The 15593-nt window shown below is 36.5% G+C and overlaps 1 protein-coding gene across 2 annotated transcripts in view; it reads left to right on the top strand.

The window, feature by feature from the left end:
• Positions 1-1372: 1372 nt before the first annotated feature.
• The window catches only part of LTO1 (LTO1 maturation factor of ABCE1), a 23768-nt gene continuing 9547 nt past the window's right edge, over positions 1373-15593 (top strand). The window contains exons 1-5 of one of the 2 annotated variants that reach the window (XM_026664741.2): positions 1373-1524; positions 4159-4264; positions 4450-4520; positions 7273-7390; positions 7545-11088. In XM_026664741.2, coding sequence (XP_026520526.2) covers positions 1373-1524; positions 4159-4264; positions 4450-4520; positions 7273-7390; positions 7545-7613 — 516 coding nt within the window. In that variant the 3' untranslated portion in view covers positions 7614-11088. Of the gene's footprint in view, positions 1525-4158; positions 4265-4449; positions 4521-7272; positions 7391-7544; positions 11089-15593 lie in introns of those variants that run through there. The other variant, XM_087951133.1, reaches the window with a different exon arrangement.

The following is a 15593-nucleotide window of genomic DNA, read 5'->3' as shown; positions in this document are numbered from 1 at the left end:
GGGGAACCCAGAGAGGGATGGAGCCCATCAAATGGCTAGTGTGATCTGCTGTCGTCGGGGCGGGGGTGGTGGTGGGAGTTGGGGGGTGATTTTTTTATTTTTTATTTTTCCAGATTTTGTTCTATTGTACTTTACTAATTTATTTGATTCTTCTTGTTAGTTTTTTATTGTTTTTTTTTTTATTTTTTGTTTTAAATATGGTTTTACATTGTGTAAGCCACCTCGAGTCGCCATGGGCAAATAGGCGACAATATAAATTAAATAAATACATAAATAAATAAAGTTAAGGACTGTCTATATACCGCCTTTGTTCAAGGGCTCTTGAGGATGTACCTAGCTTTCTGTTCTACTATTTCCCAAACAAATATAAGGTAGATTGCAGAGGGGGAAAATGACATGAGGTACTAGATAATGAATTTAAGACCTGGGACCCAGTTGTGTTTAGAAATAGTTAATCTTTTCTGATCATGGCCTATAAAAGCCATTTGTTTCCCTCTGAAGCAAACCTGAGAGCACTAAAAACAATATTGATGGGGAATAGGAAAACATCCCCCCACCTTTGGAAACAAAACTAAGATAATTTGAGGTGCTGATCCTAGCTCCATTTTAATTCAGACAGGGAAAATCTTTGAGCAGCTTCAAGGAATCAAAGTGATGCTTTGTGGTGGCGATGACAGCAGTAAAAACATTCCAGCCAAGCTACAAAGATAACATTTTCTGGAGAAGATTGGGAAAGGGGGAAGGAAAAAGAGAATGACCAGCTATAAGATTTCAGTAAGGGCTAAATGGAAAGCTACGTGATTTGATGGCACATAACTGGGCAATCACTTTCAAGTGTATTGTATTATTTCAATTCTTGTAAATTGCACTGTAATCCTGTTGAAAGAAAAGGTTTTTAAAAAATCCCCCAACTGGCCTATTTAATTATCGGAACTGCTCTACAACAATACATTTGCTCAAACAGGAAAGAAGGAAAAGAAAGCCACGGAAGACATTTCTCCCCGCCCCCCTTATTAAACCAATGTAGTTACCGATCCTCCAACTTGGTCCCACTAAGAACAATTTAAGGACCAAAGTATTCAAAACGGAATCACATCTGGTCATGGTCATACTGATCATCTCTTGTCAAGCAGGATTCGGGGGAGAAATGCATCCAGCAACAAAATGCGTGCCGCAATAAAAGCGCCACCTGGGAAAGAGCCCGAGGAAGTCCGCCTTGCACTTTCCAAAACAAACTCTCCCATCTGTTTTCCGAAGGAGACTTGCTCCCTCTAGCGGCTAACGTGGGAAGGACGAAGGCGCGCCGAGAGACATGTCCAACCTCCCCGAAAGCGCCTTCGACTTGTGACGTGAGTCGGCGCCTTTTGGGAGCATGCGCGAGAAGGCCGCGTTGGTTTGGTCCTTATGGCTTGCCGTCGGTGGAAGAGACACGCGCGGTGTGGCGGTTTGGGAATCGGCGGAAGCCATGGCGGCCGCTGAGGGGGAGAGCGACGCCTTCGATGCTATCGTCATGGCAGACACGAGGTAGGGCGCCGCCACTTCCCCCCTTTCGTTTTGGCACTGAACGGGATGGGAAAGGCGTGTCTCTAACCGCGGGGAAGGCCAAACGGAACCGAGTAACGGCATCCTCCCTTCAGCTCCTTCCTCTGTTTTAATGTCTCCCGCAAAAAGCGGGAGAAATTCGTTGCTGAGGGTACGTTGAGGTTTTCCTGCCAAGTGGCTCCTCCGGTACGATTCGGTTTGGTGAAGGGTCGCTCTGGATAGAAAGAGTGCAGAGAAGAGCAGCAAAGATGATTATGGGACTGAAGGCTAAAACATATAAAGCAGGGGTCCCCAACCTTGGCAACTTTAAGACTTGTGGACTTCAACTCCCAGAATTCCTCGCCAGCTTCGCTTCGCTGGCTGAGGAATTCTGGGAGTTGAAGTCCACAAATCTTAAAAGTTGCTAAGGTTGGAGACCCCTGATATAAAGAACGGTTGCTGGGACTGGGTATGGCCAGTCTAGAGAAAAGGAGGATTAGGACTAGCAAAATGCGTTGGCTCACATGATAGCAGTGTTTCAATATCTCGGGCTGCCACAAAGAAGAGGGAGTCAAGCTATTCTCTAAAACACCTGAAAACAGAACAAGAACCAATGGGTGGAAACTATTCGACAGAAGCAACCTAGAACCAAGGAGAAATTTCCTGACAGTTAGAACAACTAATCAGTGGAACAACTTGCCTCCAGAAGTTAGGAATGCTTCAACACTGGAAGTTTTTAAGAAGAGATTGGATAACCATTTGTCTGAAATGGTAGAGGGTCTCCTACCTGAGCAGGGAGCTGGACTAGAAGACCCCCAAGGTCCCTTCCAACTCTTGTTATTCTGTGAACAAGGAGAGATTTAACCTGGGAATAAGGAGAAACTATCTGAGTCTGTACCTGAATAATAGAAGTTTCAGTCCTAAGAGAGGTTAGGCTCTACTTAGAGCCCAAGATCTAAAGATTAGCTAGAAAGCAAGAAATGCAACAATTTCCTGCTTTCTAGCTAATCTAAATCTCCCGGAACAGCAGAACAGCTGATGGGAGAGTGGGAGGAAAAATAGTAACTTAGCAGGCAAGTTTACCAGGTAAGGAGTGGGTGGGTGGGGAGGGTTTCCATGGGCCATGTGGGCGGCACAGCCTTGTGTTCCTGCACAGTGTGGATTAATTGCTTTGGGGGGTGCTCTGGGAGTGACATTTCTCTGCGGACCACCAGTGGGCTGCGGACCACCGGTTAGCGACTACCGATCTAGGAAATTGGTTACTCTTTCTGTTTTCCTTAACTGCAAAATGAGTTGGCTCACAAGGATAGTACAGTGTAATGAAACTGATAATTGTCATAAGGTTTTCTCAGGGTAGTGGCCTTCAACTGTATTGAATTGCCATCTCCATCACTCTTTTTAGCCATGCTGATCAGAAGGTGAAAGCTTGACATCAATAGGCTTGCTGTTATATTACCTATACAGTACTCTCTTTATTCCCCAGGGCTCATAACAGTTTGTTTTGGTGCATCCTTATAGTCATGTGTTTTAATTTAAAGGAGATAGAAATGTGTTTTGTGCTGTATTTGTTTTGCAGTTTTAACTTTTTTTTAAGGCAAATAGTTTTAAAAGGTTGCCTAGAGGTTTTTGGAAGTTAGGCATAAAGTAGTCTGCAGTGAAAGAATTATTGGAAGATACAATAGGATACATTACAGGTTCAGTAACATTGTGAATGCTATGCGAATCAGTTCAGTTATGTTGAATGGCAAAAGCCATAATTAAGTTACATGTTTAGAAAAAGGAAAATAAATATGGCAATGCTGGCCCACATCAGTTTTACAATTTGTTACCATTATAAATTTAGATTAAATTTGACTACATCTCATTCTATTTCAATCATACAGTTGAGGTTTTCATATAACTGATTTAGAAGTATAGTGCCATAAAACTTCAATGTTGCTGTAAAAATTTTTAAGTATTGAAAATTATTAAAGTGATCCTGTTTTACTGTAGATTACAAATGGAATGAGATAAATATTTTACATTAATGGAATTCATTCTTGTACAATTCATTGAAAGAAGAATTTGAAGATAACACTATTTGCTACTGTAATTTATGAAAGGACCAATTTTAAATTCTTATAAACGTACAATATATAATTATATTTTAATAGAACACAACAAAATTGATTCTAAATCTGGTTAAAGGCACCAAACTAGAAACTAGGAGATCATGTGTTCTAATCCCAATTCAGCTATGAAAGCAAGTTGGGTGACCTTGAGCCAGTCACCACTCAGAACTGACTCAATTCCTAAAATTATTGTGAGGAAAGTAGGAGGAAGGTATGTTGGATATGTTTGCTGCCTTGTCTTTTTTTGTAAAAGTAATAATAAAGACAAAATACAGATGAAAAAAATACTAATCAGAGAAGAGCCTTATAGAATTCAATACTTACATCTAAGCAAGTATATATGTCATACTTTATATGGGATTATAAGCTAAATATATATAATTATAAGCTATAATATGTTCATTGTATTATATAACATTGCTTAAATCCTTTGGAAATCAATTGGAATGTACAGGATTATGTGGAATAAACATGCATGACAGTTAAATGAAAAGATACATTTATATGGCTTGCTCTTTCAAAACAGATTTCATGGTGAAGGCTATCAAGATGGTTATGCTGAAGGAGTCCAGGCTGGTATTGTGGAAGGAAGGCAACATGGAATACAGCAGGGTGCCAGAATTGGCTCAGAAGTATGTTTCAAAAAACAAAAAAATTGTTTTTTGATTAAAGAAGCAGTATTCTTGTCTGTGTATAGGCTGAAATGTTACATTAATCTCTAAATGAACTTCGTAGTTTTTATAGCTCTGTAACTATAAACATATGAAAATTAATGTTAGTGGGTTTAAAATAAAATGATCACTTCTCAAATTTACAGATAGGCTCATACCTTGGTTTTGCACTGACGTGGCAACAGTTGCTTCAGAAAGCTTCAGATGAAAAATGCAGGTAAATTTGTGGGGACGGGAACATCAAAATTCTGTTTCCTGAATATGGGACACCTTATTGTCAAGAAAGTTATCTGATCTAGTGGGGAATTCTCAAAGGAAGAATGCTGATTTGGGAAAAAGATTTTTATCATTTTTCCTGCTCTATTGGAAATTTGTTCTGGAGGATTGAGCAGTTGCTGTAATTGTAAAATATGTAGAATTGTAGCAGCAGAGAAAAGAAAATCAGTACTTTGATTATATCTATTATCCCCTATTATCCTCCACTTTTTTCCCTTTCTATCAGTGGCATCATTCTCAACAAATCTTTGTTCAGTAGTTCATAGAAGGACAGTCCATATTCAAATGCTTTTCTATGGATTTAGTTGGTTCCCAGAAAATAGTGTTGAAAGAGTTTACCCACAATTGTACCAGGATGATAATTGGAACATGCAGAAATGTTTTCAGATGCTTTTAGTTTTCAGATGTTTTCAAGTACAGCAACCTGTGGTGTTTGTTGAAACTGACATTTTTATCAGTCTTATTGAATTTAGCTGTTTAAAGTTACTACACTTTTCATTTTGATTTTGATTTAATAAAATAAATTTATTAAATGTATATGCTGCCTAACTAGTGTTTCTGGATGTTTACAGTTAAAACTTTTAAAAAATGGAACAGTGCAAAAAAATATGAACATAGCAAAGAAAAAAGTCCCGATGAGTGGCACTGTTTAATTGATTGAAACTGGAGTATGCCAACCCTGCTGGATTGAACCAGTTGGTTAAATACTATAGGAAACAGGAGATCCCTCAAGTAACCTGATCCTCTCTACTATGTAGTTTGTTATAGGAAGCACCCTGTACTTATCACACCTGGAAACAAACTGGCAGTGCAGCTTATGAAGATGTGTTACATGGACATACTGAGAGGTGCCTATCACTATCTGTGCTGCTGCATTGTGAACCAGGGTTGCAGTAATCAAACTGAGGTGACTGTATGAGCGTCTATCTGAAGGGCTACACGGGCTAAGAAAGGGTACAGTAGATGAACCTGGGTAAAAGCCTTTGTGGCCACAGCTGCCACATCTCACTGAGTAGAAATGTGACTCTAGGAGACCCTCCCAAATTGTGCACAGTCCTTGAATTGCGAAGAGCAACCCCATCCAAAATCAAAGTGAATATCCCCAGATCTGGGAAGTAAAAACACCTGCCTCCAGACACTGGAACAGAATCTCAACACTTTCACTTGGCTGCCTCAGAATCAAAATATATAATAGATATAATCAAAGTACTGATGATATTGAACCCCAAATTGGTGGTGTCTCATAAGTCAGAGGTCTCGTAAATGTTGAAAAAGAGGGGAGAGAAAACAGAACTTGAGGTATTTCACAAATGAGAGGCCTAGGGAACAATCTCTCACCACCAAGTAACACCAACTAGTCCCGGAGAAAGGAATGTTTCACTGTAAAATGGTGCTCCCATCCCCAACCCATGGAGCTGGCTCAGAAAAATACTGTGGTTGATGATATCAAAAGCCACCAAGAGATCAAGGTCCATAAAGGTGACCAAAGTTGTCTCAGTACTAAATCCCAGCTTGAAACTTGATTGGAATGTGTCCATATAATCCATTCCTTAGCTGCAGACTGACTACCTTTTGAGCAACCTTACCCAAAGAGGGAAGGTTGGAAACTGGTCAATAGTTATTGAAAACCATTGGTCCATGGATGGCCTCTTGAGAAGGGGATATATCTCTGCCTCTTTCAAGGTTAGGGACAAACACCACCCCCTTCATCAAGAAAATTGACGCTACTGCATGGACCCAAATGCGAATCATTTTCCTTGCTGTTTTCATAACCTAGGAGGAACCTGGATGCAGGAAATAAGTGGCTGAGTGGATAGTAGTGGATTGTTTTCTAGGATTCACCACCTCAAACTCATCTGAGATCATATCACTAGGTTGCACTCCAGTCACTGCAGCCTACGCTGTATTATTGTAGCACACTGGAAGTGCCTTGGAACTGGTAAACTATTTAGATCGTGCAAACACAGTTTCCATTTCCTTTTTCTGTTAAAAAGATGGTTTTTAATTGTCAATAATTACTAAAGATCTGAGAGAGGAGATCAAATGTAAAAGAATATCTATGCTTTATTATTTGGAATTTGTCATTTTCAGTTTTGTGAATGGGGGATGGGTGGTTTAAGTTTTACCTCATTTTTCTCAAAGTGTTACTGCTTTATAAAGTTACCATAAAAGAAGAGAATGAAACTCCATTCATGGGCAGATTGTTCCAAAATCATTCATTCATATATGATGAAATGCTACAAAACAAATATAGGAACATTTTCTACAGTGACTTCCATTATCTGTTGACAATACTGCCTAGAAGATGTGGATTTGGAAAAGGATTGAAATGATACATTTGGCAGGGAGCAAATGTTCTGAACTACAAACACATACCACCTGCTCTATTAATGGATGTAAAGAAGGAAACAGTTGGAATTGATCCATAATTCTAAATAGTCGAGTGTTTTTATGCCAAGCTGTATAATTTGTCTTCATAAACACCATTGATTCTAAATGCTGTAACGTCAGTGCATTATTTGAGTCTGTATTATAATTATTATTATTAATGATAGTGAACAATAGTCTTGGTTTCATGACCCATCTTGGGAGTGTTAGAACAAACGGAAGTAGTAAACTATATTAAAGCAGATGGTATGTAGATGGACTTTGAAAATAACAGTGTGTGTGACATTAAATCAATTTTGTTTCAGTAAAAAGATAAAAGTCCTGGAGCAGTTAATAGAGATGATTCAAAACTTTCCTTTGGAAGATCCAGTTTATGACAAACTTCAAGATGACTTGGAGAAAATTAGGGGACGGTTTAAACAAGTATGTGCCCAATTTTATTGTTGGAATACAAACTGTACTCATCATGTGTTCAAAACAAATAACATTATTGTAATGGAACATTACAGGAACAGAGGAGGGTGATATCTAATATTTAATTAAAATATTAACATTTCTAAATTTCTTTTCTTTTTAGATTTGCTCATTATTGCACATTCCACCTGATTTAAGACTTGGTTCTGAGAGAATTTCATTTTCATTTTGAAAGTAACATAAAAAGAAAATTGCTGTTGGATATAAAGAATGGTTACTTCTCACACAGAGTGATCATCTTTTCTTTTCTACCCAGTGAGCAGAAAACGACAAAGATAAAGCTAATAACTTAATTTTATTATACTCAAATTGTATCATTGTTTTAGCTTGCATATTCAAGCTCAATGGTGGCTTCAGCCTGATGGTTAACATACTGTTCCAGAAATTAATGTTACACATTAATATTACAGAAGAAAATTGGTCTATGGAACATCAGCTAAATAGTGTTATTTCTTCTTCTTCAATTGTGTCCGATTCCTAGAGACAGGCTGGAAAAGTCCCTGCAGGTTTTTTGGCAAGAATTTTTCAGAAGTGATTTGCCCTTGCCTACTTCCTAAGGCTGAAAAAAGTGGCTGGCTCAAGATCATCCAGCTGGCTTTGTGCCAAAGATGGGACTAGATCTCATGGTCTTCTGGTTTTTAACCTGAAGCCTTAACCATTATACCAATCTGACTCATTAATAACCTATTGCCACCATTTATATTTAAAAGGTGACTGTAAGTAGTCCTCGACCTATAATCACAATTGGGACTGGGGCTTCTGTAATTAGATGTGTTTTTTAAATGATAAACACCTAATTTTATGATCTTTTTTGCTGCAGTCAATAGGTGAATCAGTAGTTAAATCAATCTGTCTTTCCCATTGACTTATGGGAAGTTGACTGGAAAGATTGCAAATGGCAAGCATGTGACCTGCTGTTGTAAGTACATGCTGGTTGCCAAGTCTCCTAATTTGGATCACATGACGGGGAGTGCTGCAGTGGTCGTATAACACTTTTTTCAGTGCTGTTGTAACTACAGATAGTCACCAAATGAATGGTAAGATGAGGATTATCCATAAAGCAGCTTAAGAATTTTAAAGTAGATTTTGTAAACATTCTGAAAAGCGCCTTCCTAAAATTGGCATTCTGTAGGAAGTGAGTAAAATGTACATATTTCACTATATTAGTGCAAAGACCACAAATTTGAAACATGTTATCAGTGTATCTAGTTTTACAAGTGTATCTCAGATGGGGTGTGTACTTTATTTGTAAATTAATTTTGGAGGCTCCCATATAAACTGATTTTTCTGTTAGTAGCTTTCTTTTTAGGAACAATAGTGATCACCATCATCATTATGAAAGTGCTAAGGTATATTTTGAAAATAAACTTTATTTGGAAGAAACATGAAGACCTGTAGAGATTTTTGTAGCTTGCAGAAAGTGCCCTCAGAGGCCAATCTGGCAGTCTTGCTGCACAGTTTTATGAATAATTTTAATAGACAAGGTGAGATTCATTTGGCTTGTGAGCATGTTCTATTATGTCCTGTTTCCCTCTTATTATTTTCCTTCCCTTTGGCAGTTTAGAGGAAATAAGTTGCAAACTTAGGTCTATCAGCCCAAATACAGGCCGTTGTATAAGTTCTTTTATGCCATCATTTGAAATTGCATATTTATATATTTATTCGTTTTTAAAGTATGCATGCTGCATCTCAGACTCAGGTCTTCCTTGGATGGTTTACAGTGCTGAGAGACAACATACAAGAATAATAATTAAAATACAATAATGCAATCAGTGCAATAGTCAATTAATAAGAGTTACGATTTAGCATATATTTACCAAGTCCTGAAGTTGAAAGCTTTTGCCTGGCACTGAAAACAAAGGCAGCTGAAGGGGAGCAGGGTTAAAATTTTGTTTTGAAATGACAACATTTTTCTTCTTGCTTTAAAATCCAAAGAGCTAAGCCCCTATCTTCAGTATGCTTTTTTAAATAAAAAGTTGAGTATATTTATTTTGAACAACACTATAGTAACTAAATCATGGGGGATACATTTCCCATTCCTTGTACTGCATTGCTGTGCTGGTTGTATTTGTTGCTTTGGGCTGACAAAGATCAGGAGAAACCTGAATTGTGTTAAAATCCTACTAAATTCCTTCATGCTGTATCTATGAATCAGATTAACTTTAAATTATTGAGATATTAGAAACCTCTGATTAGGGCCACCTAGTGGGAAAAATAATTATATCAGCTTTCAAACTTAAAATTCCTATGTTTTCGTTAGAAATGGTAAATTGTTTTAACTACATTGGCTTTAAGAAAAAAGTTTTGTTTTTAAAAAATGGAAGTGCGATAACTGAGTATTTGCTGAAGCAGCTGAATGTTCATTTATATATTCAATGGTAAATCTGATGCTTTACCCATAACTGAAATTATATTCACAATTGAATTCTGTTAGTATTGGTTGTATTGATCATAAGGTTGGCCAAATTCACTGCTTGTTATGTGTTATATTCTGATATTTGTACTAAAATACTATTTTCTTCAAAGTGATTCTTGTTGTAATTCAGTCTGTTACTTAAAGTGGCCTTCTGTGAAAATTCTCTGTTTTAACCCATTTATTGATAATGTTTTTACTTCAGGGAAAAAGAAAATTAATTAAAACACTAATATGGAAGCATAAAAGAAAATGAATCATGCGAAAATCCTTAATCATATCCCTGTGTAAGTGGAGTCTGGAAAAGCAGTTGATAATATGGTTGATTTGCAATCAAAATACGTGCTTTTCAAGAGTCCTTTTTAATTTTCCAGAAACACCTTTGGATAATACAAGGAGGAAGCAAAAGATAGAGTATTTTGTGCAAAGAATTCTTTGTTCAAATACTATGATGTGCAAATAGTTCTTTGTTCAAATACTATGGTAAGAAAAGTTTGTGACACTAGAACAAATGTCACTTTGAAGATGTCAGTTTTCCGAATATGACTTTTTGTACACCAACACTGTTACTAGTAAAATTATAACACATAATCGATGTGGGTTTCCAAAGTTAGAGATTTAGGTTTTTACATACTATTAAATACCAAAACCTAATTATTATTTTTTAAAAGCTAAAACTTTTTTTAAAAAAAGTTTTAAAAAACTTACGTTCAGTGTACCTCATTTTGGTAGAAAAGAGAAAAATTAATAACAAATCCACCTGCAAAAATTGCTTAGAAAAGGCATTGTTGGTTGCCTTATATGAACTTGATTTACACAACAGAGATTAATCTCAGTTTGAAAGGTTTCTGAAACCTAAGATCAAAAAATGCTTTTATATCTACCCCATTGTTCTTCATGCTACCAAATTAAATATACACTATGGCAAGTGTATAATGTCTTTTTCCAGGCGGCACTTTTAAGGTAAAGATTTAATTATATCAAAGACTGTACAGGGAGTAACACAACCCAGATCATTAACATGTATAAGAAATTACTCCCTTGTTTAAGAATTTGCAGTGATGTTTGACACAGACAAAAATGACCCTTCTGCTTTGATCCTAAGTAGTGTATTGCCTTTTGTTTTCCTAAGTATTATGTAGTACATTCAGCCAGATAACTGTTTGAATGTATTTGGGGAAAATGTTTGAGTATTTATTGAGATTTAGAATAAAAACTTTTTTAAAAACCTAAATGTGATGCTTTGCTTGACTTGGTGTAGCACATCTTGTTTTTGCATTGAATTTATTGTGTTCCTTCTCTGCCCACCACCTGAACCCCTTGAAACATTATCAGAATATTTAAGAAAGATCGTGAAAATAGTCAAATGCAATTAATATATAGATAGTATGTGAAAAATAGAAAATATTTCATTGAACAGTAGGCATTCAGACTTTTTTCAAACTGTAGAAAAGCCACTCAAAAAGTAATGTTTTTGTTTAGCCTATATTGTCCTGAAGAAAGCATTCCATATACATCTGTCATCAGGAACAGGGGTAAGGAGATAAGGGAGAAGGATTTGCTTAAGATTTTCTAGCTTGCTACCAAAGGCTTTAATGTCAGCACCAAAAGATCAAAGCGGACCTGTAAGTTGATTGACTGCTGGCAAAGGACTGACAGAGTGGTCATATCACTTATTTCTAGTTAATAAACATGCAGTTTTATTTGAATTAATTAAGTTTCCAAACTATCTTCTCATACATATCCCAAGACTACAAAGGAGAGGTTACTGATAGAAATGAGGGCAGGATGTTAGGGCTCAAAAGAGGGACTATTGGTAAATCAGTCTGTTGATACAGTTAGTTTTTTTCCAATCTATGTCCTGATGATCTGTTGGACTGCAGTTCCTATATATATTGGAGTCTCATTATCAGTATGTCTATCGACATGAAAGGAATAGAAGATACCCAGGGAACATTGTGGTGGGATTCATGCAAGTTAATACTGTACAATGTTCTTTCTAGTATTTTCAGTCTTTTCTTTCTGTACATAGTGTCACATCTTTTCTGATCCAACCCACCTAACAAGATGGAAGAGGGAAGAACTAATTTTATTGATGCAATTTTTTATTGCATCCAGCATAGAAATCATTTTCACTACTACTGTATATGATTCATGTTGTCCTTTTCCGCATCTTCTTTAAGTTAATTATACATGACAGGAATGGTCAGATTCAGATCGCATCTGTATAAGCATGACGATTCTGGAAATGTTCTTTATTATTATAATTTTCCTCCTGAATTTGCCTTTTTCTCAGCAATTACAATCTAAATAGTTTTCATGGCATGACCAAACTCTCTTGATCAATCCTTTTTTGGGACACAACTGAATTCAAACGGCTCTCTCATTCTGATGGCATTCTAGAAGGTCTTAAAGAATGTCTTCCCAGGCTTTGCAATAGGTTGGGTGGAATTCCTTGTTTAGATGCATTTGTCGTACATTTTGATATTAGTGTTTCAGAATTGCCCTTTCATTTCTGTTTGTGTCTTTTGCATTTATCCTGATGTATTTGTTTTTTTCATATTGTGAACTGCCCAGAATCGGTCCAAAATTGAATTCATTCATTAAATAGCGATCTTCAGCAAACCCAGACACCTCATTGTTTATGTCAATTGCAGATAATTTATGAGTACTGTAAGTTTAAAAATCATTAATCCCAGCAATGCCCTGATCCTTCAGTTTACAAAAATTCAATACTCCCCCCCCCCCCAGTCTTTCTAATTAAATTAGCTTAATAACTAATTTTCTTCTCAAACTTCTAGGTCTACTCAGTCTCGTGAGTACTTTCGTGAAAAGCCCTTTGTAAATCCAATACAATTGATCTTGTAGATAATCATCTGTATCCGTGTTTGGTGACATTCTCATGAAGAGCTTATGAGATTGAACATTATCTATGAAAAATACAATTTCCTATTGAATTTTTTTTTATTTTGGGTATGTAACTTTTTTTTTATTAAGGCAACAGTCTAGAATCTGGGAAATAGTTCTAATTCTAAGTTAGGCATGAGGGTGGCTGGGTGACTTTGGGCCAATCTCTCTTTCTCAGCCCAATCAAAGTTATTGTTATGGGGAAAATAGGAGGAAAGAGTATTAGAATATGTTTGCTGCCTTGAATTATTTATAAAAATAATACAGGCAGGATTTTAAAAAATGTTTCATCATTTTCCATGTGCCTTAAATATAAGCCTGTTTTTAATGTCTCTGGGAAACAATAGCTAGAATTATCCTGACAAGACTAAATATTCTCTTCCCTCTAGTGAAACAAGTTTATTTCATAAATGATTCTTAATCAAATAACACCAAATGAAACGATAGTTGCATTGTGTCTTCCTGTTTTTAAGAATATAAATGAATGCAATATATGATGCTTAGGAATTTACTCTTTTAATAGTTCTACAAAATGGTAAAATTAACTATGGCTTTTCCTTGCATTTGAAACACGGTTGCTTTTAGTAATATGTGGAAGATAAATGAAGTTTATAATTCAGAAGCTCGGGACTAATATTGCATGGAATCTTTTTTGAATGTGAATCAGCAGGTCTTTTAATTTTTTTAGTTGGTGCTATTGTTCCAATAGCAAGCTTTACTTCTATTGTCCAGTGTTTGTCCAGCTCACGTTTACTGGACTGTGGGAACGGATTAGGGTTTCATGGTTTCTTCCCCCTTCTTGCATAAATGCTTGATCAAAGACATTCCTTGGATGACAAAACACTGTATACTGTGTCACACAGTCCTGACCAGACTGCATGAACAGTAGCTTAAAAACACATGCCCACATTGTTCTCTAACAAGCTATTTCTTTTTACTTTTTTAAAAAAGGACAACAAATTTAGATTTAGGCACACTTAAAAAAATAAAGACTTAATGTGCTATTTTATATGCATACATCTATATCTTATCTGTCTTCCTATCAATCTGATTGTTTCTACAAATGCAACTGCACACAGTAAAATCAAAATAGAAATTGTGAATGATTATTAATCTATACAGTCATGTATTAAATTTGATAATGCCATTTTTTTACCCTGATTTCATTTCAATGATTCTGAAGCAGCTTGCAATAGAATGTAGCATTTAAATGCTAAATATTTACATGTGTCTGGTTGGAAAAGGAGCAAAGAAAAATGCTGGAATGGGAATTGGGAGTGGTGTTAAAATCCCTCTCTGGTGTTTTGGTGTTACTAATATCCTCACAGCCTATAGCAGGGGTCTTCAAACTTGACAGCTTTAAGACTTGTGGACTCCAACTCCAAGAATTCCCGCTTTAGTCATGTTAGCTGAGGACTACTGGGAGTTGAAGTACACAAGTCTTAAACTTGCCAAGTTCGAAGACCCTTGGCCTATAGAAAATGTGGAAAAAAGCTTGCCTGTCTGATGTCTAGGAAGATTTCTGCCGACTGTCATTGGATGTAATTGTTACTAAAGCACTTTCTCCCAGTTTCCTGCCCTGTGATTGTTAGACTTGTTCAGTCATTCAGTGTTTCCAAAACCTTGAAGAGTGCCATGTCACCAGGACTGTCTGTCAGTAACTCTTTGAATTATAAGAACATGTTTGTGTCATTGGGTATAGCACCTATCCATCTTGTTTTCTGTTGGGCTCTTTAATTTCCCCCCAGAAATCAGTTTCTTCTTTAATGACTATAGTCTTTGCATTAGGTGTCCAACTTGAACTATAACTCATAATTCTTAGACTGACCATTGTTGTGCTGGCTGGAAACTTTGAAACTGTAATCCAACCCATTAGGATGGACTTAAAAAAAATAAAGGCTTGATCTAGGGCAAGGGTCTTCAAACTTGACAGCTTTAAGACTTGTGGACTTCAACTCCCAGAATTCCTGAGCTAACATGACTGGAGGAGGAATTCTGGGAGTTGAAATCCACAAGTCTTAAAGCTGTCAAGTTTGAAGACCCCTGATCTAGGATGACATGGAATAAGTAAATCTTGTGTGCAGTTTCAAAAGATTTTCCTAGTTTTAAAACCGCTAAGGAAATATAGAAAATGGCCCATCTTTAATGATAATTATGTTAATGGTGCTGTTTTGCTGATAGTAAGTGGAGATGTATAATTTGAAACAGCAGTTTCAGGTCTGAATGTGTTCTGACTTTACTAAAAATGTTTTGAAGCTGTTCCAATCATTCTCCATGTTTCAGTTCAAGTTCCAAATGGGTGTTTTGAAGTTGAAGTTGAAGCTGAGCTGCCCAAGCTTGGGATGGATTGTACTCTGCCATTCATGTGTCAGTTTTTCAGTGAGCGTTAGGCTTAAGCATGTAAGGTTGCAAGATGATTACACACTTAGAGTCTTCATATCTTCCTTCTGAATATGTGGGAGTGTTTTAAATTGAATGCAGCAAAGGCTGAGCAGATTTATACAAATATTTGTGTTAATTCTTTACATTTTATTTAAATGCAAATGATTTGGTTTCAGATTGGTCGAACAAAATACTGGTAGTGAAATATACAGATCAAATACTGATGGCAAATATGGAGTATCATTTGGTTTCCATTATTTTAATTAATTTAATTTCAAACAGTATTTTCAGGACAATATAGATAGCTGGATTTTTAAAAGTTATCTAGACTGTAAACTACTATCCCAGACTAGAGGCAGTGCCTGAGTCTAGAAAACATCTGATCATCCCCATTTTTAGTTAGTGACCATGCTGCTTCTATTCCTGCATCTGCCTGCTTCTGTGGTAACT

Source organism: Notechis scutatus, chromosome 1 (assembly GCF_049901735.1).
Source record: "Notechis scutatus isolate UNSWTSFEM ecotype Mainland chromosome 1, rNotScu1.2, whole genome shotgun sequence".
Classification (NCBI taxonomy): Eukaryota; Metazoa; Chordata; class Lepidosauria; order Squamata; family Elapidae; genus Notechis; species Notechis scutatus.
This window is presented reverse-complemented; position numbering and strand designations above follow the sequence as displayed.